This window comes from Pristis pectinata, chromosome 34 (genome assembly GCF_009764475.1).
Source record: "Pristis pectinata isolate sPriPec2 chromosome 34, sPriPec2.1.pri, whole genome shotgun sequence".
Lineage (NCBI taxonomy): Eukaryota > Metazoa > Chordata > Chondrichthyes > Rhinopristiformes > Pristidae > Pristis > Pristis pectinata.
Window position 1 is genome coordinate 15,817,862 of NC_067438.1, and position 25,061 is coordinate 15,842,922.

The window sequence follows — 25,061 nt, forward strand, 5'->3', positions numbered from 1 at the left end:
GAAGGCCTTGGCGGGCAGGATTATGGAAAATCCCCAAGGCATTCTACAAGTATGTGAAGAGCAAGAGGATAAGATGCAAAATAATAGGTCCTATCAAGTGCAGCATTGGGAAAGTGTGTATGGATCCGGAAGAAATAGCGGAGGTATTTAATGAATACTTTACGTCAGTATTCACTATGGAAGAAGATCAGGGGGATTGTAGTGAGCACTTGCAGCAGCCTGAAAAGCTCGAGCATGTAGATATTAGGAAAGAGGAGGTGCTGAAACTTTTGGAAAGCATCAAGTTGGATAAGTCACCAGGACCAGATGAGATGTACTCCAGGCAGCTGTGGGAGGCGAGGGAGGAGATTGCGGAGCCTCTGACAATGACCTTTGCATCATCGATGGAGGCAGGAGAGGTTCCGGAAGATTGGAGGATTGCAGATGTTTTTCCCTTATTCAAGAAGGGGAGCAGGGATAGCCCAAGAAATTATAGACCAGTGAGTCTTACCTCAGTGGTTGGTAAGCTGATGGAGAAGATCCTGAGAGGCAGGACTTATGAACATTTGGAGAGGTATGATATGATTAGGAACAGTCAGCATGGCTTTTTCAAGGGCATGTCCTGCCTTACGAGCCTGATTGAATTTTTTTGAGGATGTGACTAAACACATCGATGAAGGGAGAACAGTCATTGTAGTGTATATGGATTTCAGCAAGGCATTTGATAAGGTACCCCACGCAAGGCTTATTGAGAAAGTAAAGAGGCCTGGAATCCAAGGGGACATTGCAATGTGGATCCAGAACTGGCTGGTCACAGAAGGCAAAGAGTGGTTGTTGAAGGGTCGTATTCTGCATGGAGGTCGGTGACCAGTGGCGTACCTCAGGGATCTGTTCTGGGACCCTTACTCTTTGTGATTTTTATAAACGACCTGGATGAGGAAGTGGAGGGATGGGTTAGTAAGTTTGCAGATGACTCAAAGGTTGGATGTGTTATGGATAGTATGGAGGGCTGTCCGAGGTTACAGCGGGACATAGATAGGATGCAAAGTTGGGCTGAGGAGTGGCAGATGCAGTTCAACCCAGATAAGTGTGAAGTGGTTCATTTTGGTTGGTCAAATATGATGGCAGAATATAGTATTAATGGTAGGACTCTTGGCAGTGTGGAGGATCAGAGGGATCTTGGGGTCCAAGTCCATAGGACGCTCAAAGCAGCTGCACAGGTTGACTCTGTGGTTAAGAAGGCATATGGTGTATTGCCCTTCATCAATCGGGGAATTGAATTTAGGAGCTGAGAGGTATTGTTGCAGCTATATAGGACCCTGGTCAGACCCCACTCGGAGTACTGTGCACAGTTCTGGTTGCCTCACTACAGGAAGGATGTGGAAGCCAAAGGGTGCAGAGGAGATTTACAAGGATACTGCCTGGAATGCGGAGCATGCCTTATGAAAGCAGGTTGAGGGAACTCGGCCTTTCTCCTTGGAGCAAAGGAGGATGAGGGGGGACCTGATCGAGGTGTTTTAGATGATGAGAGGCATTGATAGGGTAGATAGTCAGAGGCTTTTCCCCAAGGCTGAAATGGTGGCCACAAGAGGACATAGGTTTAAGGTGCTGGGGAGTAGTTATAGAGGAGATGTCAGGGGTAAGTTTTTTTAATCAAAGAGTGGTGAGTGTGTGGAATGGGCTGCTGGCAACGGTGGTGGAGGCAGATACGATAGGGTCTTTTAAGAGACTTTGGATAGGTACATGGAGCTGAGAAAAATAGAGGGCTATGATTTATATATATATATAAATACCTAGTAATTTCTAAGGTAGGGACATGTTCGGCACAACTTTGTGGGCCGAAGGGCCTGAATTGTGCTGTAGGTTTTCTATGTTTCTAATGGGCCTCCTCCTGTTCTTTATGTACATGAAACACTTCACTTCCTTTGATTTTACTTGCCTCATATTTTTTCCAAACCCACTCTTTGCTTTCCTAATCCTAATTTCACTCCTGCACTTTCTATCGTCTTCTCAGTTTTCTGCTGCATTGGGCTCTCTGTGTCTCACATTCGCTCCCCTTTTTACCTTTTCCTACCCTCTGTACAGGGTGTTATCCAGCAGATTTTACATTTGGCAACCCCACCCTCTCCCTCTGTGGGAACACATTTACCCAGATCCCCTTCAGCCTCCTGAATGCCTCTCATTACTCCAGCACTGATTCAGCTACTTATAGTCCTTGTTTGCTAAATCCCTCAGACCAGTAAAATAAGATCTTACCTTCAAAGACATGTTCTCTCTCCCAGTCTGAAAACAGAAATAACAGACAACACTGAAGACATCTCTCTTGGATTTAATCTGCAGTTAATTTCACAATCAAGAGCTTTAAATACATCATAGAAGCATCACTACTGGCAAGCTGGATGGGAACAGGTGCAATAACTTTACCAGACGGTGCTCCCCACAGGTTCAGTCTCCACCATTTCCATCCATGCAGTTTAATAGGCAGAAAATTGTGCCCAAATTTAATCATCAGTCCACCCCACAGGCAAAGCTCAGATGTGTGGGCGCTGAAGGTGAGAAAGTGGATCAGCCCTGAGATCCACTGACAGCAAATGGTTTTCTCATCTGAAAATACTGGATAAATTGAGAAGCAGATGTGCTCTGTCCTTTAATTCTTTGGACATTCTGTTGTGGATCACTGGCAAAAGAAGTTTTACCCCCTGATGAGCCAGGATCCCTGGGCTTTGCAAGAGATGCCCAAGTCATTTCTGGGTCCAATATCATCGTACCTGGGAGTGGACGGGTCACACTGTGAATTCCTTCTCAGTGCAGGGAAAGTTTGCCAATCCCACCACCAATGGGTGAAGTGCTCAGAGCACGAGCTGTGGAATTGGCACCAACTATTGCTACCCCATCGTGGAGACTGTTCCTGCCGGCTTCAAGCAGAATGTTTAGTTTTAAATGCTTGTGGCAGATACGCAGACCCTAGAGCATAAGAAACAGAAGCAAGAGTTGGCCATTCAGCCCTTTGTACCTGCTCTGCCACATGATGGGATTGTGGCTCATCTTTTACCTCAGCACCACCTTCCTGCACTAACCCCTGCCCCTTGATTCCTTCAGCAGGGAAGGCCTGATGTTTGCTCCTTATCCTGCTGGAATGGTTGTAACTCCCATCTTGCCTTCAGCTCATTAGAGAGAGACAGGGTAGAAACAGGGCAAGCATGCAGGCATGCACACAGACACGCACACACACGTAACATTTGTGTACACACAGATCCTCACGCTTATCCAGAGATCAGGATAGAGACTAATCCTATCATCTTCCTTCTTTCACTGGACAACGCAGGAACAACCGGACTACGGGGCAGTAACACAGTTGCAATGTGTGTTCATTGGTAGAGGTCGGGAGAAGTGGGGACACCTACCTGACTGAATACAGGGTCTCCATTGTCCTGAAAAGAAACAGAAAAGGCAAACTGTGAATTAAAATAAAATCAATGCACCCTTCTTTGGAAACAAAAGCCAAGCTTGCTTTAAAGATACATTTATGAATGCGACAAATATATTAAACACGTGCCTGGGTCTGACCTCTCACCCACATCAACATTGTGAATCTTTAAGTAAATACCTCCCAGTTTTGCTCCATCAACAGCCACAGATAGTTGTGTTGTGGCCATCAGATGGTTCCAGGGTTTCTACAGCCCCCCACTCTGCCCATTGACACAGATACCACTGAGGTGGGGAAGTCTCTGGGGAGAGAGTTATCCGAGGGTTTCAGGTGGGCAGAAGGTGAATGGGGCAGAGTGGGCATCAGTGTCCCGAACTCCCTCCACCATTGACCCGACTGCACACAATACTGTCAGATCCCAGCATTCCCCAATGGTACCAACCTCTGCTCCCAAATCTCTGAAATCTCCTCAGTCACCCTGGATAACATTCTTCAGCAGTGTTAGTTGAGGGACAGACACTGAGGAAGACACACCTGCCCTCTGCCAAGCAGCAGAATGTTCCAGACTTCTGAATATGTGCACTGCAGTGAGGAGGTTGGGAATGGGCTGGAGGTCCCATGTGCACCTGAACTCTTGCTGTGCCCCTGGACTCATCACTGAGTCCTGTAACGTGCTACAAGTTGTGGAGAGAGGGGGTCCAAGAGACTCCATACCTGACCCCTCGGCTTTACACCAGCCACAATGGAGGCTGCTGACATTCAAGGTTTAGGAAATTTTTGCTAACTTTTTATTTCAATGGGTATTTTTCAAGTTCAAGATTATTGTCATGAGCACACATACCCAGGGTATAAATGCCATGGAAATTAGCTTTTGTAGCAGCAGCTCAGCACATTACAGACATGAGAAACATAAATTAACAAACTTAAATTAACATAAATTATACATAATTTACACGACAAAATAAACAAAAATAAACCACGATGTGAGTGCAAGTTGAGGGAAATATAGTCCAAGGTAGAATTAGGGTTTTGCAGTTCGGTCCAAGACCTGACGGCAGTGGGGAAGAAGCTGTTGTTGAACCGTGAGGTGAGGGTCTTCAGGATCCTGTCCCTCCTGCCTGATGGCAGCATTGAGAAGAGGGGATGGCTCAGATGCTGGGGGTCCCTGATGATGGATGCCGCCTTCCTGAGATGTCACCTCCTGTAGATGCCCTCGATGGTGGGGACAGCTGTACCTGTGATGGAACTGGCTGAGTCCACAACTCTCTGTAGTCTCTTGCATTCCTGTGCATTGGAGTTTCCATACCAGGCCGTGTATGTGCATCTCAGCCTGGTACGGCCCCGTGTATTTTTAATCAGTTAATAGGAGTTTCATGTGTTATTAAAGGGATCAGGTAAAAAATAATTTTGATTTTGATGATGTTATTTTCACAATTCTTTTCACGTCTCTGAAAGGCCTTTGACAACACATTGTCAGACGGCCATCAGGGCGTTCTGTGGGTGGGGCCTGTTCCACCATCTGTGACAGAGTTGCCATCCGTGCCCTCGGGGTGCTGAGCAGTGACAGAACCAGTGATGCTGATGGGAACTTCAGGAACTGTGTGGCTGCAGAAAACTGGTGCCACCACAGGGCGAGTGTGTCCGTGAGGTGTGGGCTGGGATCAGCAACGTCTGGCCCTTTAACATTAACCACCTAAGTCAGTGGTGAAATGAATCATTGGTGCAGAAATACAAATCCAACTCTGGGAAGCTGCTGCTATGTTCCCCGAGGTTGGGCTGAAGCACCCACAGATTTCTGGCCGTCCACCTGTTGCTCTGAGCTCCGTGTGGCAGCTCAGGGCTTGGAAAATTCCACTCAGTGCACTTCAGTCACACAACAGAGATTATTCCAGTGTCCTGGTCACACCCGGAATATACAGGGGGTCAGATTGTTAACCTCTGGTTTAGAGGAGATATCTCATCATGAGATTTAAATAACTGATCTCAACAGATTAAAAACACTGATGTTAATTAAATAAATTTGTAACTGATCTAAAACCAGCACCTTTTGCAGCTCTCTCTTCTCCCCCCTCCCATTGGGTAGAAGGTACAAAAGCCTGAAAGTACACACCACCAGGCTCAAGGACAGCTTCTACCCCGCTGTTGTAAGACTATTGAACGGTTCCCTAGTATGATAAGATGGTCTCTTGACCTCATGATCTACCTCGTTGTGACCTTGCACCTTATTGTCTACCTGCACTGCACTTTCTCTGTAACTGTCACACATTATTCTGCACTCTGTTATTCTTTTACCTTGCACTACCTCAATGCACTGTTGCAATGAACTGATCTGTATGAACGGTATGCAAGACAGGTTTTATTCTACACCTCAGTACACGTGACAATAGTAAACCAATTTACCAATTTAATTTGTGAACATTCCAGTGTTGAACACTTACCAAGTTCTACGATGGATTTCCGAAGTTCCAGCTCTGGAAAGACATACCAGTGGTACATTAGTACAACAATATGAGAATATTCGAGATAATGACAATCAGAATCAAGAAGCTGCAGCTTCAGAGGCTGGAAATCTGAAGTAAATGCAGAGAAAGGATGAAAACACTCAGAGGCCAGGCAGCTGCACAGAGAGGAACAGAATTCATGGTTCAGCTTGATGGTCTCTCATCAGACCTGGAAACAGTCAGTGACAGGGGTGAGGCAGCTGTAGATGCAAACAAGAGAGAAAGAACAAGAGGGTCGGTGTGTAATAGGTGGAGGGCAGGAGAGGGTAATGATGGGCAATGGGCCAAGGGAAGAAATACACTGTGGGTCTGGGGAAGGATTAAATGGCAACAGCAAAATCATTCCCAACAGTGGCTGTCGGAGAATATGGACACAGTGGTCGTGCTGTGAAATGGTTGAACTTGGTGTTGAATCTGGAAGGCTGTGAGATGCCCAATTAAAAGATGAAGTTCTGTCCCTCAGCCTCTGTTGAGCTTCACTAGAACACTGCAGGAGAGCGAGGGTGGAGAGCTCACACTGGGATGGGACACAATGAAAATGACAAGTGACCAGAAACTCAGGTTCACACCTGAGAACTGAACAGAGATGTTCAGCGGTGATCACCCACTCTGTGCTCGGTCTCCCCACTGTAGAGGAGACCAAGTACAGGAAACCAAGTTAAGAGAAGTGCAAGTCAATCAGTGTCAAGTTAAATCTCCTCCCACGGCACCGCCTCATGCAGACACAGGAGATGCAACATCTGCCAGTTTACTTCCTTACTTCCCACCTCCAGGGCCACAAATACTCTTTCCAGGGACAACATTTACTGCTGGAATTTCAGAGCCCACAGGGAAATGTGGATTTTGCACCGTTTCTCCAGAGAATGCTCTGGTTTTCCACTGAGGTTACAGCAGAAAACTGGGAGAATCCCCACCAGATGTCTAGACCTGTACTGTTGTTATAACGTACCTTTGATGTGTCTATTTTGTTTCACATTCCAATAAATCACAGCAGAGTTTGTGGCGATGAGAAGACAAACGGTCAGGACCAGTGGCAGGACCCAGTCAGCATCAGTCAGGAAGAGCTCATCTGTGGAGTAAAGACCAATGAATTGGACAATGACAGTATCTGCAACACACACCAGGGGAATTAGTTCAGTAAAATTCCACAAGGTGGAAAGCCCACAGCTGCCCCAGCAGCCTCCTGCTGTAACATAAGTGTTTACTGGAAGAACCAGAAATGGCAGCACTGGGGTTTGTTCATGGCCTGTTGTAAGTGGAGGCTCTGAGCACTTCATCACTGCCACTGATGTTTAGTATTGTAACTGCCTCTGGAAGGGCAGGAATTCCAACCCTGGGCACTTGCTCATCCAGATTAATATTTAATCTCACCCCTGAATTTGTGTTTTGGGACTGGTGGAAGCAACACCCCAAACTTTCCAACCACGTGACCCAGAAGGTGCCCCAACATGGTCCAAGCCAGGCAAGGCCACTTACATTGTTGGCCCTGCCTTTGGTGGGGCTGGCAGCAGTGGTTTGGACTGGGTGAAACACGACACATACATGGGGGACCTCACTCTCTCAGGGTCAACACTTGTCCACTACATATGATTTATTCCATGTTCAACACAATGTCCAAGGTGGTGCAGAGGCAGAAATGGACAGAAACAAATGCTAAACATGGGGAAAACACAAAGAAAACCAAACTGGGGAAAGGAAGATCCAACGAGAATGTGGAACTTCAAGGTAGTAATATTAGTAAAAGAAGAAACACGGGAAAAATGAATGGGACTAAAAGCCACCGCCCCCTCACCCACAGTCTCTGTGCCTGGATTCTAAAACAGGCGGCTGCAGAGAGTGGACGGGTTCTGGATTCTGGAGTAGTTCAGTGGGCTGTGAAATAACAAATCCAACACTGCCATTTAAAACAGCAGGGAGGTAGAAACTGATCGGCTCAACATCAGTCATTGGGAATATTCTAGAATGCTTTATGAAGGAAATGACCACAGGCAACCAAGGATATCACAGGCCTGGAAGTTCTATTGAGTAGTCAACAATGCGGTGTGATGCCCAATCGCATTTTATCAAGGTCGCCCTCTCTAAAGGCAATGGGGAAGGGAAATTTGTTCCTGATCCTCCATGCTCAGGAGACACAGAGACCTGCGCAGGAGTGATAACAGCATGCAATGGCTGTGGAGGCACGGCCATACTGTTCAGAAGCAGGTCTTAACTGAAGGGTTGATGCTGGTTTTCAAGTTAATTGAAGAGAACCTGACCGTAACTCATTGTCCGCAGGGGAATCAGGTGGCTCTACCTGTCAGTCGATCCCTCATTCACTCACACTCCCAGCCTCCCGCTGCCAATGTCTTTGGGTTCCAAACCATCCACCCAACCAACCACCAGCACCCCACTCCCAGATCATCCCAAGTGCCCGTCCACCTGTTCCCCACTACTACCCTCATCAGCCATCCATCCATCCATTCATCCAGCACCACCATCTCTGACCTCCACAGCCTGTCTGCTCAAACCCACACCCAGTCACCCAGCTGTGACCACACTCCCACAGCCCAGACCTCCACCACCTCTCCAAGGGACCTCTCTCTCTCCCTTCCCCTGATCCTCTCAACAACTCCCACATCATTGCAGATCTGTGGAGTTAAGGCCTCTGTGCACGTGCAGTGCAAGGCCTATTCTACTGCTCACAACACCTCAGACATCGCACAAGAAGTTTACCTGGTGGGAACTTGCATTCAGCTCCTGAGGTTCCCCAACACAACATCACTTTCATGTCCATTTTTAGCTGCCGAACATTTCTGCCCTTTCAGGAGCTGGACAGGGTCACTACAGTTTATCAGAAGGTAACAGTTTGCCTCACGGACATAGACTATCAAAGACAAAGTTATTAAACAAATCGAAGGCTCTTGGGATTGAGGTTAAAGGTTAGCATGGATAAAGGATTGTCATCGGGACAGGAAACATTGTAGAAATAAACAGATCATTTTCAGGTTGACAGTATAATGGTGCAAGGATTAGTACTTGGGCAGCAATTTACAATAGACATTGGAATGTCATCGATGAATGGATCGTGTGTGATGTACTGAAATTTGCTGAGGGTCCAAAGCCAGATGGAAAGGCAAGTTGAAGGTGCAATTAACCAGATGGGAATACAATGTTGTGACCATAACAGAGACCTGGCTGAAGTACAGGAAGTTCACAATGTTCCTGGATACAAGGTCCTCAGGAAAGACAGTGGAGGGAAGAACGGAGAGGGAAGTGGGAGGATTGATTGAGGAGGATTACGTTTCTGGGACTCCTTTTATTGGCCACCAATGAGAAGGTCACTGAGGAGCAAATCTGCAGGGAAATGACAGAGAGACAGAGAGACAGAGAGACAGAGAGAGAGATAATGGGGGACTCCATCCAAATATTGACTGGGACGGCAATAACATGAGGAGCGATGAGAAGACGAGTTTCTGATGTGTTCAGGTAAACGTTCCTGATCAGTACATCTCTGTCGCAGTGAGGAAGGCAGCACGGCCGGATTGATTCTGGAAGATGAACCAGGCCGAGGACTGGAAACAGGGAGAAGTAACGAAAGGTTGTTTCCCACCTGGAAGGGAATGAACACTGGAGTCCCCCAGGGGTTGGAACCAGGACCACTGCTTTTCTCAATATACGTTAATGACCTGGACTTGGGTGTAAAGCACACGTTTCCCAAATTTGCATTTGACACAAACCATTGAACCTAAGAGAATACGAACAGATCTGAAGGAGCAGCAAACAGGGGAACGGGTGGATAGGTGGCAGAGAATTGAATGCTGGGAAGTGTGACGTGTTCACCTTGAGTGGGAAGAATGAGAGGAGACAATGTAAACTGGGGGGAACAATTATGTGGACAGGGTTTATTGAAAGTGGCAGGTGGGTTGAGAATGTGCTTAAAGAAGTGAATGGCATCTCGATTTAATGAACAGAGGCTCAGAGCACAAGAGTAAGGGTACAATAGTGATGCAGTGACTAAGTTACCGGAAGAGTAATCGCGAGTCCTGGGCTAACATCCAGAGACCTGAGTTCAAATCCCACCACAGCAACTGTGGAATTCAAATTCAGTTGATACTTTGGAATTTGGAACAATAACGTCTTCGGAAAGATGACCACAACAACTACTGGATTGTTGTTCACAAATGCCCTCCAGAAAAGGAAATCTTCCATCCTGACCCAGCTTGGCCTGTATGTGAGCCCATGAGGTTGACTCCTTGATGCCCCCTGAAATAACTTGGCCGTAATGCTCAGAGAAGGAATAAAACTGGGCAGAACAACAGGGGTTGATCTGGGCACCAAGTTCAGACACTGCAAAATTACTCAGTTCAGGTTTTCTTGCAAAGTCCTCCTCACAAACTTCTGGGAACTGATGTCCAAAATGGGAGAGCTACAGCCTGACCTGGTCGTACTCACAATGCACCAGACTCCTCCATCACAGTCTCTGGGTCTGTCTTGTCTCACTGGCAGTACCAGAGGTGGGAGCACTGGAGGCAGGAAGGAACAGCCAGTCAAGTCCTGAACATTGGAGACTGACAGCATCAGTTCAAATGTGGGCAAAGAAACCTCCTCCTGATCACCACCTGCCGCTCTCCCTCGGCTGATGAACCAGTGCTCCTCCATATTGAACATCACTTGGAAGGAACACAAAGTAGCAAGGGTACGAAATGTACTCTGGGTGAGGACTTCAGTGCCCATCACCAGGAGTGACTTGGTTGCACCATCACTGACCAAGCTGGGTGAACCCTGAATGACTGAATTGTCAGGCTGGGTCTGTGCAGGGACTGGGTGAACCAAGACAAGGGTCAAACCTACTTCAACTCATCATCAACAACCTACCTGTGGCAGACACATTTGTCCTTGACAGCACTGGTAGAAGTGTCCCCCACTGTCCTTCTGGAGACAAGGTCCAGTCTTCACACCAAGGACACCCTCCATCATGGTGTCTGGTACTGCAAATGTGCTGAATGGCTTGGACTTTGAAAAGGTCTCACAGCTCAAAACTGGGCATCCATGAGGTGCTGTGGACCATCGACAGCAGCAGTAATGTACACCACCCCAATCTGTAACCTCATGGCGGGGCACCCTACCATTCGTGGTATTAAGCCAGGGGATCATCCCTAGTTCACTGAAGGGTGCAGAAGGGCAGGCTGCAAACTGCACAGGCCAAACCTAAAAATGTTGAGGTGCCAGCCCAGAGATGCTGCAACACAGGATGACATGCAGCTAAGCAGCATGCAACAGAGAGATCAATTGATCCCAAAAGCAACAGATCAGACTGAAACACTGCCATCCTACCACATCTGGTCATGAATGGTGGTGAACACTTAAACAGTTAAAAGGAGGAAGAGGAGGAGGCTCCAAACACATCCCTGTACTCACTGATGGTGGCGCTCGGCAAGTGAGTGCTGGAGATGAGGCGGAAGCTTTCACAAACACGTTCTGCCAGAAAAGCCAAAGAGATGACTGATTTCCACCTGAGATCTGCACCGTGACAGAAGCCAGTCTCCAGCCAATCCAGTGCACTCCACGTGATATCAAGAGATGGCTGGGTGTACTGGAAACAGAAACGGTCACAGGACCAGACAATGTCCCAGCTCTAGTGGTGAAGAACTGCACTCCAGAACCAGCACTGCCTCCAGTCAGCTGTTCCAGTACAGTTACCACACTGGCATCTACCTGGAATGAGGAAAATTGCCCAAGTGTGTTCTGTTCACAAAAAGCAGGATAAATCTAGTTCGGCTGATCATTCCCCAATCAGACACTCTCAATCATCTGTAAAGAGATGGAAGCTGTGGTCAACAGTGCTCTCAGGCAGCAATGACTCACTGATGTTGGATTAGGGTCCAGAGTGTTGTTTTTCTTGTTTTTTTGTAGGTTTTGTTTTCTTTACACTTGCTTATACGTTCGTATAATCATCTGTTCGCCTGTAAACTTTTAATGATTTGGAATATAGTTGGTTCTATACTTCTGTAGTTTCTTTGTCTGTAAAACTGAAGTGTGACTCAGCCAGTGCCTGTTCACAGGTTTCCTTCTCTAATGAGTTCAGACCAGTTTGCAGTTTAAAGGGACAACATGTGGTCAAGTTCTTTGTTACTTTTTTACTTGCCCTGCATGCTGGTACAGGCGGACCCTGCCTGACCTGATCTATGATGAACATCAATAAAACTGCAGAAGCCATAAGATTTGTGCCTCATTCTTGACTTCCGAAGAACCTTCTGGAACACATCATCTCCAGATCTAACAACTTGGCGTCATAAACAGGAGAGTTGAGAAGATTAAGGACGGGAAGAATCCCAGGCGAGACAGAAAGTTCCAGTGCAAACATTCAACAGGAGGTAAGACCTTCCTTCTTACTGGTGCAGGGGGCAGGGCTTCAGATTTTTGGATAATTGGGACCTTTTTTTGGGGGAGGCATGACCTATTTGCTAAGGATGGGTTGCACCTAAGGATGGGTTGCGCCTGAACTCCAGAGGTTCCAATATCTTGGCGGGAATGTTTGATTTAGTTGTAGGGGAGGGTTTAAACTGATCTGGCAGGGGGATGGAAACCAGGATGTTAGGTTACAAGATGCTAAGGTAAAGGAGGGAGTTTATAGAAACAAGTCCAATGAGGATGGCAAGAAGGACAGGCAGGTGAGAAGTCAGGATAATTTGCTGAATAATAGAAGTACAACAAGTCAGCATGTTAGGATACAGAATGTTAGGATAGGGGATGAGGTATATAGGAACATGTCTAAGGTAGTATGTAGTGAAGATGGTAAGAAGGATAGACAGGTGGAAAGCCAGGATAATCTGCTGAACAATAGAAGTACAACAAGATTAATAGCAGATACCGGACTAAACGTACTATATTTAAATGCATGTGGCATTAGGAATAAAGTAGATGACCTAGTGGCACAACTACAGGTTAATAAATACGACATTGTGGCAATCACCGAGTCATGACTTTATGATGGATGTGATTGGGAACTGAATGTCCAGGGGTACACAGTGTATAGGAAGGATAGGCGGGTAGGCAGAGGGGGAGGTGTGGCCATGATGGTTAGTAGTGATATAAAATCGATAGAAAGGAAGGACATCGGGTCAGAGGAGGTGGAATCCTTGTGGGTGGAGCTAAGAAATAGCAAGGGTAAAAGGACAATAGTAGCAGTCATATATAGGCCCCCTAATAGCAGTCAGCAAGTGGACGATAAGTTGCAGTTTGAGATAGAAAAAGCATGCCAGAGTGACAATGTGAAGATAATTATGGGGGATTTTAACATGAAGGTGGACTGGGAAATCCAGAATGGCGGTAGTACTCAGGAGAGGGAGTTTGTGGAATGTCTAAGGGACATTTTTCTAGAGCAACTTGTTGAAGAGCCCACCAGGGGATCGGCTGTTTTGGATTGGGTGCTGTGTAATGAACTGGAGGTGATTAGGGATCCAAAGGTAAAGGAACCACTGGGAACCAGTGATCACAATATGATTGAGTTCAGTTTCAAGTTTGAGAAGGAGAAGCTGATAACTGGTGTATCGATATTTCAGTGGAACAAAGGAAATTACAATGGTATGAGAGAGGAGTTGGCCCTAATTGACTGGAAGAGTAAGCTGGCTGGAGGGACGGCAGAGGAGAAATGGAAGGAATTTCTACAGGAAATAACGAAATTGCAGGATAGATATATTCCAAGAAAAAAGGTTTTGAATGGAAAAAAGGCACAAATGTGGATAACGAGAGAGGTGAAGGCTAAAATAAAAGCAAAAGGGGTGGCGTACAAAGAAGCAAAAATTAGTGGGAAAACAGAAGACTGGGAAGCTTTTAAAAACCTGCAGAGAGAAACTAAGAAGGTCATTAGGAAAGAAAAGATGAATTGTGAAAGGAAGTTGGTGGATAACATTCGAAAGGATACTAAGAGTTTTTTTTAAATACATAAGGAGTAAAAGAGAGACACGGGTTGATATAGACCCAATTGATAACGGTGCAGGAGCTATTATAATGGACGATAGAGAGATGGCAGAGGAATTGAATGAATATTTTGCATCGGTATTCACTGTGGAGGGCATCAGCAATGTGCCGGTTAGTCAGGAGTCTCACGAAATGGAATTGAGTTCAGTTAAGATTACTAGGGAGAAGGTGCTAGGAAAACTAAATGGGCTAAAGACTGATAAGTCTCCCGGACCGGATGAGGTGCATCCCCGGGTTCTGAAGGAGGTGGCTTTAGAGATAGCGGAGGCATTGGCGATAATTTTCCAGAAATCGATAGATTCTGGCGTGGTTCCGGAGGACTGGAGGGTCACAAATGTTGTTCCGTTGTATAAGAAAGGTGGGAGGCAGCATAAAGGAAATTACAGACCTATTAGTCTGACGTCAGTGATGGGAAAGTTATTGGAATCTATCCTCAAAGACGGGGTTACGGAATACCTAGAGGCGCAAGGCAAGATAGGTCCTAGCCAACATGGTTTTGTGAAGGGAAGATCCTGCCTGACCAACCTATTGGAGTTTTTTGAAGAAATCACAGGTAAGGTGGATAAGGGAGAGGCGGTAGATGTTGTGTATATAGACTTTCAAAAGGCCTTTGATAAGGTGCCTCACAAGAGACTGATTAATAAGATGAGAGGTCATGGAGTTACAGGTAGGATAACAGAATGGGTGGAGCATTGGCTGGTTGACAGGAAGCAAAGAGTGGAAGTAAAAGGATCTTGTTCTGGTTGGTTACCGGTTACTAGTGGTGTGCCGCAGGGGTCGGTGTTGGGACTGCTCCTTTTTACCTTGTACATTAATGATTTGGATGATGGAATGAATGGCTTTGTGGCTAAGTTTGCAGATGACACCAAGATAGGGGGAGGAGTAGGGAGTATTGAAGAGATAGGAAGGTTGCAGAGGGACCTAGACAGTTTAGGAGAATGGGCAAGGAAATGGCAGATGAGATTCAATGTAGGAAAATGTGCCATTGTACACTTTGGAAGCAGAAATAAGCGGGCAGATTATTATCTAGGAGGAGAGAAAATCCAAAGCATGGAAGTACAAAGGGACTTGGGGGTACTTGTGCAGGATACCTTAAAGGTTAACCACCAGGTTGGATCGGTGGTAAAGAAAGCGAATGCTATGTTGGCATTCATTTCGAGAGGTATAGTGTATAAAAGTAAGGAAGTGTTGATGAGGCTCTACGGGGCACTAGTGAGGCCTCATTTAGAATATTGTGCGCAGTTTTGGGCCCCACATCTTAGGAAGGATGTGTTGACGTTGGGGAGGGTTCAGAAGAGATTTACGAGGATGATTCCAGGAATGAAAGGGCTTAAGTATGAGGAGCGTTTGTCAACTCTTGGACTGTACTCACTGGAGTACAGAAGAATGAGAGGGGACCTCATAGCGACATTTAAAATGTTGATAGGAAAGGACAGAGTAGATGTGGCTAGGCTGTTTCCCTTGGTGGGTGAGTCCAGGACCAGAGGGCACTATCTTAGAATTAGAGGGTACTGTTTCAAAATAGAGATGAGGAAAAATTTCTTTAGCCAGAGGGTGGTGAATTTGTGGAACTCCTTGCCACGTACAGCAGTGGAGGCTAGATCAGTGGGGGCGTTCAAGGAGCAGATAGATAGATATCTAAATAGTCAGGATATCAAGGGATATGGAATAAAGCCGGAAATTGGGATAAGAATAGTTTTTTTTCTTCTTCTTCCCCCATTCCCCATTTCTCATTTCTATTTCCCTTTCCTTGGAGCAGACTTGATGGGCCGAATGGCCTGCTTCTGCTCCCTTGTCTTGTGATCTTACTTTCCTGATCATCGGAGAAGCACCTAGTTCTTGCTCAATACACCATTTAAAGGAAGTCTAAGAGTGAAGTTAAAACCCGGGGATCCTATCCTCTGCTCGGCTCTATTTTAAGTGAAGAAAACGGTATTGTTCAGCTGTGCATAGCCTGTTAATCTAATGTTCCTGCGTGATCTATCTGGCTGTGTACAGTTCACTTGAATTTCAACTGTACAGTGTATTCATTCGGGCTGTAGGTTGCCACTGATTCGGGCTGTAGGTTGCCACTGATTTGGGATATAGGCTCCCACTGATTTGAGCGATAGGCCCCCATAAGCGAACAATTGTTCTCTATCTACACGTGTAGTAGAAGGAGAATCAAAACCATGGCCAAATTAGAGAAGAAACCTCCTACAGGAAAAGGGGGAACTGAACCTCCAGTTGTTACATGTGAACAGATGACTGAGGGTTTGAGTTCTTATCCAAACAAAGTATTCCAACTGGACAAGACTGGTGAAGAAATCCGAACGAAATAACCATCAGTGCTGAGCCTAATGCAGTCTGGCTGCTGGATGATGTTAAAAGGGCACAGGGTAAGATCCAGGGACTGCCTGAGGGAAAGGAAAAGACTGGATGGACGTTAGCAGTCGGATCACAACTAAGAAAGAGAGAATGTGTTCAGTTACAAAGTCAGCATGATAACGACTGTGAAAAATCTAAAGAGCAAATCTGTGTGTTAACTGAACAAGTGAGGAAACAAAGACAGAAGTGTGATCAAGTAAAAATGAAGTACACGACGCTCAGAGACAAACTGAGACAGTGCGGAGAAGCACAGTGAGGTCCCTCAGAGAGGTGGTCCTGTCACTGACCCTCCCCCTTGAGATACACCCTCAACATCGGACAATAATCCAAAGCAGCGCCTCTATCCGAACGTAGAGGAATTGCAGAATGGACATGACACGGATACTGCAGCCACCCCTGGTGATTCAAGTGCTGATGACAATGATGAGAAGATAGGACTGGCAGCCCTGCCCTGACTGGCTCCGTTAAAGAGCAAGCAAGTGAGGCTGTGCAGGAATGAAGACGGATCCTATGAAAGAAGTTATGTGCTTTCTCACAAATCTTCTGAACCTGAGAAGATTCATAGATGGTCCAAAGGGGTCCCACATCCTAAAAAAAGTGGTTCAAAGACCTGGACTGAACTTCTGCATATTCAGAATACGTACAACCTGCACCCATATGATGGCATTTGGTTGAACAGTGTGTTTGTATCACTCAGGAGTGCTGACGGTAAATGAAGACAACATAGAGGGATTAGACTACGGTCCACTGAAGTCAACCTCTATGGATGGCCTGAAGCCAGATGCTGCCAGAATGGTCAGGTTAACGAAATCAGATTGCAATGAACCTAAAACTTCATACAGCCAGTTCGTGGATATCACTAACCAAGTAGAACGAGACGGAAGCTCGAGTAAGAGCATTACAGGTGTGACTACCTGTTGACCAACGACAGAAGTGAGACCAAGTCCCTAAAGCAGCATGTCACTGTTGTGGTAAATTGGGACATTGGGCTTGAAGTTGCAGGGCCAGGAAACAAGGTGGTCAATGGAAACAGGCTCAACCATCAGCTCCACCAATGTCGAAAGACCCTGACCTGAGTTTCAACAACTGACTACTGATCAACAAAGGCAACTTTTGGATGCAGTCACAAGGTCAAAACATGACTAAATGCTTCCCTGAAGCCCTTGATCACCCTGATTGAGGCCTGTAAGATGGCAGAAGAAAAAAAAAACAGCACCTACACAGACTCCCGATATGCTTTTGGTGTTGTTCACGATTTTGGGCATCTATGGAGGCAAAGAGGATTTCTTACAGCTGTAGGAACCCCAATTAAAAATGGCCAGTTGGTACAAGAATTAATGGATGTTATACAGTTGCCGACAGAAGTGGCTGTATTGAAATGTAAAGGCCACTCCAAAATGGACATATTTGAAAGCCGCAGAAATTCCTTGGCGAATGAGGCAGCAGAAAGGGCAGCACAGGAAGGAATGAAAGGAATAAATGAAGTGAGTCTGATAACTAAAGTCGTGAGAACAAACTTGAACTCTCTATCACACACAAACATACAGGATATTCGAGAAGCGCATGCTCAGTGCTCTACAAAGAAATGTGGACCTGGATGGAGAGCGGTGGGAAATTGAACACCGATGGACCATGGAGATACAGCACTAGTCACAGACTGGTAGCCCCAACCGTGTTGCTCCCTTGTCTGGCACAGCAGATACACTCCCTGGGACACAGTGGAGTGGAAAAGATGACCTGTAGATTCTCCCAATGGTGGTGGAATCCAAAGTTCAGGTCACAAGCCCCACAAACACTGGAAAGATGCACGACGTGCCAGGAAACAAACCCGGGAGCAGCGGGAAAGCCACCACAATTAAGAGCTCCGGCCCCACCTGGACCATTTTTGCACCTACAAGTGGATTACATTACATTACCAGAGTGCCAAGGATACTCAGATGTCCAGGTAATAGTGGACAAGTTCTCAGTGTGGGTGGAGGCTGTTCCAGCAAGGAAAGTCAGTGCCACACATCCAGCAACAACTCTGATCAAGGACGACATCCCGAGATGGGGATTGCCGTGTGGCATTGACTCTGACCAAGGGAGACACTTCACTGGAAGTGAATGTCAGGAGATATGCCGACTGATGAACACTGAATGGTCCTTCCACTGTGCACATCATCTAAGGTCATCAGGAACGGTGGAACGAATGAATGGAACTATCAAACAAAGACTAATATCACGAGGAGGGTGTACCACGGCCTACAGCCCACCCCATAGTCTTATGCAGCATCAGAGCAACCCCAAGCAAAAAGACTAGGCTAAGGCCATTTGAGGTGGCGACAGGATGACCTATATCATTACCCAGAGCGAAGGACCTCAGAAAGGCTGTTGTACACATTAAGGCAGACAGTGGAGATGACTATTGTGTGAAACAAACCCAAGCTGTTCAGGCTGCTTCTCAACAGGTTTCTGCCGCCTGGAGTGATCCAGCAGTAGGAGCACACACCTTGGTTTCTGGTGAGTGGGCCCTGATCAAGAAACCACATAAGGAGCCATTGGGCGGTCGGTGGGAAGGACCCTATCAGGTGCTGTTGGTGACTAATTCAGCAGTAAAGGTGGAAGGAGAAGCAAGTGGATACACACTGGCCACTGTGAGCGAGCTAAGGTGGCACCAGGAAGTGAAGACGGTGACAACAAGCACCGAGGTTAATGTGCTAGTTACCTCTGACTCAGTGCCTGCACTGCTGGGCTACAGTGAATAAATCATTAACCAGCCAGAAGGCGTCGAGTGAAGTCGCAAACCACTGGACATGATTAAGTCTTATACTCGACGCTGGTACTGCAAGTTTTTCTGCCTCTGAATTGTCAGATGTACTGATTCAAAATGTTATATTTAGAATCAAAGGGGGTGGGGGGAAGTGTTGGATTAGGTCCAGATTGTTGTTTTGTTTGTGTTTCTCCTTGTAGTTTTAGCTTTCTTTACTCTTGCTTTCATGTTTGTATAATCACCTGTTTGTCTGTAAATGTTTAGTAATGTAATATGTTTGGCTCTATACTTCTGTAGTTTCTTTGTCTGCAAAGCTGAAATGTGACTCAGTCAGTACCTGTGCACAGGTTTCCTTCTGCAACTGGTTTGGATCAGTTTGCAGTATAAAGGGACAACATGTGGTCAAGTTCTTTGTTACTTCTTTATTTGCCCTGCTTGCTGCTATAGGCGGACCCCGCCTGACCTGTATTTTGATGAACATCTAATAAAATGGCAGTAACCATAAGATTTGCGCCTCATTCTTGACTTCCAAAGAACCTTCCGGACAAGATCATCTCCAGATCTAACAATGAGCTGGTGCCTAATTTGGATTTCTCCAGGACCACTCAGTTCCAGGCCTCATCACAGGCTTGGTCCAAACATGAACCAAAGTGCCGAGTTCCAGAGGTGAGGTGAGGTGAGGTGAGATGAGACTGACTGCCCTCGACATCAAGGCCCCCTGATAAAACTGAGGTGAATGGGCATCGAGGGGAGAACACTCCAGCAGTTGTTAACTATTCCAGCCCCAGAGCAACACTGCCAGAGTTTCTTTGGGCAGGCCCAACCATCCTCAGTGCTTCACAAACACCTTGCTTCCATCATAAGGTCTGAAATAGGGTTGTTCATGGATGATTGCACAATGTTCAGTTCCATTCGCAGTTTGTCCACAAGTCAAGCAGTCTGTGCCTGCATGCAGCAAGACCTTGGTAACATTCAGCTATGAGCTGGTAAGTGAAAACTGATATTCGTGCCACAATACGCTGGGCAATGACCATCCACCACCCACCCTTTACGTTCAATGCTTCACCATTCCTTAGTCCCCCACAATCAACATCCTGAGGATCACCACTGACCAAAACCTCGATTGGACCAACCACACAAATACTGTTGTTGGGTATCCTGTGGTGAGTGATTCACCTCCTGACACCCCAAAGATTTTCCACCATCTACAAGACACATGAGGAATGTATTGGAACACTCTCCACTGGCTTTGCAAGTGGGTGACACAGTGGCACAGCTGGCAGAGTTGCTGCTTCACAGCTCCCACAACCCAGGTCTGATCCTTAAACACCCTCCACATGCCGGATGTGGACTTGTCCAAAAACAGTGTTCTCAATTAACTCTCCCCAGTTCCTGCCTAATACTCTTGTAATTTGCCCGGCTCCAGTTTAATACTCTCCATCGATAGAGAAAAGAAGCAGGCTGGTGTCTCTCTCCCTTCTCTCTCTCTCTCCTTCTTCTGACCTCCTCCAACTTTTCCGCTTTTCCCTCTTGCAAGGACTGATCTTTAACAGCATCTCCTAAACCTTTTTGATTTTTAATTGCCTGAAAGCAAGCATTGGGCACAGCTTCCTTCTTTTTCTTCAAAAGGGCACAATTAGATATCACATGGCCAGGTTTCCTACAGTAATAACAAGTACGCTCAACAGGTTTCTCCAGCCCTGGCTTCTTTTCATCCTTTCCTTTTTGATTACCTCCCAATTTAATCTCCGGTTTACCTGGATTGTCTTTGTAACTCTTTTGAAAGGTTTTAGGTTGTCCCCATTTGGATTTATAGGTTAAAGCATAATCATCTGCCAACCTAGCAGTTTCTTGTAAAGTTTCCACTGCCTTTTCATTTAAATATGTTGTTAATTCAGCTGGAACACATCTTTTAAAGTCTTCCACTAGTATCAATTCTGTCAATTTATCATAATCCCCATCTACATTTTTAGCCATGTACCATCGTTCAAAACATATTCTCTTTCCATTGGCAAATTCCATATAAGTCTGATCTGCAGATTTCCTCAAGTCTCTAAATTTTTGTCTATAAGCTTCAGGTATAAGCTTTTGTCTGTAAGCTGCTGGTTTCCACACACACAAGCCAATTAAAAAGAATTTATCAGACCTCCCTCAAAAATCTTTGGATTGAATCCCGAACAAATCTCGTCAATTTGGGGAACGATCCCAGACGACACTCGTTAACCTTTGGGTTGGATCCCGGACGAATCTCGTTAACCTTGGGAACTATCCCGGACAAGCCCCCTAAACATTGAAGAGACCACATTGTGAGCATTGAATGCTGTACAATAAACTGGAAAAAATGCAAGTGAATCACGGATTCATCTGGAGTGACAGTTTGCTGCCTGGATGGTGGGAAGGGAAGAACTAAAATGGCAGCTGCTGCAGCTCCTGCTGTAGGAGGGGGAGGTGTTGATGGACTCGGAAGAGTGAACCAGGGGGTCACGGATGGAACAGTCTCTCCAGAATGCTGACGGGGGAGAGGAGGGGAATGTGCTCTGCCGGTGCCATCATGTCGAAGGTGCCAGAAATTGCAGATGGTGATTGGTTGAATCTTAGTCACTTTGGAATTGGAATATTATTGTCACTTGTACCGAGGTACAGTGAAAAACGTGTCTTGCATACTGTTCGTGCAGATCAATTCATTACACAGTGCATTGAGGTAGCACTAGGTAAAACAATACAGAATGCAGAATAAAGTGAAATAGTTACTGAGAAAGTGCAGTGCAGGCAGATAATAAGGTGCAAGATCATAACGAGGTAGATTGTGAGGTCAAGGGTCCATTCTATCGTACTAGGGAACCGTTCAATAGTCTTACAACAGCAGGAGAGAAGCTGTCCTTGATCCTGGTGGTATGAGCTTTCCGGCTTGCAAACACAACTCTGTAATCATCATGAGCATTTACTGCTATTTGTGCCATTGATTTGTCTACCTTGCTTCAAATACTGTGTGCACTCAAAGAGCCTTCAGTTAGAGTCAAAGTCAAAAAAGACAAAGTTGGAAGTAAACTCTGTTTGCACATTATGTCCCCACAACTATTTAGACCAGAGCCTTATCTACAGCCCCAATTATTCGATAGGATGGGACACTGGTCCTGGCTTGATTCAAGTGAAGCCTAACCCAACAGAACAGCCAGTGCCCCATAAATTGAAACTGATTTCTCCAACACTGATAATTCAGCACTGTACCAAGTTACACAAGGCTCAGGTAGTAATCAAGCCACTGTTATCTTTATGGTTCCGCTTTTTAAATTGGACTATAGCTGCTCCTTCAGCAGCACCTTTATCTTAGTCCTAGCAATGTCAATAATTCCCACATGGGCCAATAAACTGCTGGCCATGTATGCCAGCATTTTGGGGAGTGCAAGTTTTGTCCATTTAGATGGAATAAATTTTCAGGAGTGTATCAGAGGGTTGAAAGGATTTGTGTCAAGATCCAACCTGGGTGGACAAGTTGTAGATTCAATGGGCCTTTAACGCAGTTGCAGATTTAAAAGATACTTAAACAACAAGATTGGCACAAACTGTAAACTTTGTTTAAGTATAAGGGACAATTTTCCAACATATGCAAGATATTGACAAACCATCACCGAGATCAACAAATGAACTGCTCAGTGAGCATTTGGGGGATAGTTTCGCATTCAGTATAATTTAAATCACCGTTTTCCTTCACTGATCAAACAATCGTTTACAAACCTGATATCTTAATATTTGCCTCATGTTGTATTTTTAGCTGTGTGTTCCGGACAAGACACTTGAACCTGTTTGTTGACTGCCTCGTTACTCCAACGCTGCTCTCGACATTTATAAGACCTTCTGAGTCTTTGTAGGATCTTGTTTCTGCTTGTTCCAAAACATGTCCATCCTCACCGAACCACAGGATCTCTGGCTCAGGGTACCATCCACTGGATTTACACACAAGCTGGATTTCATATCCTTGATATCCCTTCATCTGAATCCGGGGTTCACTCCCCAGACCTGCAATGATCAACGACACACGGAGAAATTACACCTGTTGGGAAGAACAACTTGAGCTCACACAGCACTTTCTTGTATAAAGTTGTAAATCCTCACACAACCACAATTGCTTGATTTCTAACTCTTCCTAGTTCAGATGAAAGGTCATCAACCTGAAACATTAACTGTTTCTCTCCCCACAGATGCTGCTTAACCTGCTGAGTGTTTCCTGTTTTGATTTCACATTTTCAGCATCTGCAGTTTTTTGCTTTTCAACACTTCCTGCAGCCGGTGGGAGACATTTAAATGTTTTTTATGATAGCTATTTTTCGCTATCTTAGATTTGTTATCTTGGATCACAGATTTGTTATGACATGAATTTAGTGGGAATGTGACCAACATGTTTTTCAACGTGTCCAAAGGTCAATCAATAAAGATCAAATAAAGAACAGACAGAGCAGTGAGGGGAGGAGGTGACAACGACCCCAACAAAAACAGGGCAGATCTGATCTCAGCCTCAATTCCCCTTTTCTCCCCGATCCTCAGAACCATTGATCTCCCCACGGTCCAACAATCTATCTGTCGGTACCATCCTTGAACACACTTAGTGACCCAACATCCACACTGCTCCAGGGCAGAGAATTCCAAAGATTCACAACCTACTGAGTGAAGAAATTCTTCCTCACGAACAGAAAAACACGATAAAATACTGGAAATCTGAAATACTAAGAAAATGCTGGAAATAATCAGGTCAGGAATTATCCGTGGAGAGAGGAACAGAGTTAACATTTCAAGTCTACGTCACTTGCTCAGTGGTCAGAGGAAAGACCAAAGGTCATCATCCTGAGCCACTGTTTCTCTCTGCACATATTCCCACTGTTCTGCTGGGTATTTGACAAGAACACAAGAAAATAGGAGCAGGAGAAGGCCACTCAGTCCCTCAGGCCTGCACTCCCATTCAATATGATCATGGCTGATCTATGCTGGTCTCAACTCCTCTTCTGTGCCAGTTCCCCATAACCCTCAATTCCTCAATCTTTCAAATGATCTGTCTCCAGATTTCTGATGATCTGTCCTCCACCACCCTCAGCAACAGAGACTTCCAGCAGTTCACAACCCTCTCAGAGAAGAAATTTCTAAATGAATGGCCCTTTATTTTGTAACTAAGTCTCCTTGTTTGTGACTCTACCACAAGTGAAAACATCCCAAACATCTACCCTGCTAGGCCCCCTTAGTATCTTCTACATTTAAATAAGGTCACCCCTCTTTTCTCTCAACTCCAAAGAATATAAACCTGAACTGTCTCTCCTCTATTGATAGGACAACCCTCTCATCCCAGGGATTAGCCTGGCAATTCTCCTTTGGACTATTTCCAATGTTACCATTTTCTGCTTTGGGAGCAAATCTGAGCACAGTATTCCCAGTGTGGCCTCACCGACACTTACTATTACTACGTAGCACTTAACCATTTTTGTCTCAAATTCCTTCTCACTTCAGTCCTAAATGGGTGATTCCTTATCCTGGGATAAGGTGTTGAGTTCCAGATCCTACCACCACACCCTCCAGGCATCCATCTTACCAAGTGCCCTCGGAATCTTGTTTCAAAAGACCACTGCTCATTACTCTCATTTCCAGGAACTATCAGCCCAACCTGATCAATCTTTCCTCAGAAGACAAGCCCTTCATCTCAGCAATCAACCAAGTCAACACCTGTTGTGCTGCCTCCAGGCTGAGTACATCTTTCCTCAAGAAAAGAGACCAAGACTGTACACTGTGCTCCAGGTGAAGTCTCACCAACATCCTGGACAATTGTAATGAGGCTTTCCTGCATTCATACTCCATTCACCTGAATCGGAAACACTGGGATAGATATGGTGGAACACTGATTAAACACCTCCCCACAGCTGCTCTCATTTACTCAAGTTACTTCTGAATTTAAAAGATGCAATAGCATGTTCTTAGTTGTGCAATTATCAATCAATATTGTGGATTGAACACTCTAAAGTTTCTGTCCTTTTGAATTTTCCCCTTTAACCAGTCAGTGCTGAAAATGTATTCCCCATGAGATTTACTGCTGTAAAAC

At 45.6% G+C, this 25,061-nt stretch overlaps 1 protein-coding gene across 1 annotated transcript in view; it reads right to left on the reverse strand.

Moving 5' to 3' along the window:
* Positions 1-2,185: 2,185 nt before the first annotated feature.
* LOC127585980 (butyrophilin subfamily 3 member A2-like) overlaps positions 2,186-25,061 on the reverse strand; it is a 53,177-nt gene continuing 30,301 nt past the window's right edge. The window contains exons 4-8 of the mRNA XM_052043737.1: positions 22,718-22,999; positions 6,857-6,976; positions 5,845-5,877; positions 3,384-3,410; positions 2,186-2,262 (exon numbers count right to left, since the gene is read on the reverse strand). Of these exons, the coding sequence (XP_051899697.1) occupies positions 2,186-2,262; positions 3,384-3,410; positions 5,845-5,877; positions 6,857-6,976; positions 22,718-22,999 (539 nt within the window). The remainder of the gene's footprint in view (positions 2,263-3,383; positions 3,411-5,844; positions 5,878-6,856; positions 6,977-22,717; positions 23,000-25,061) is intronic.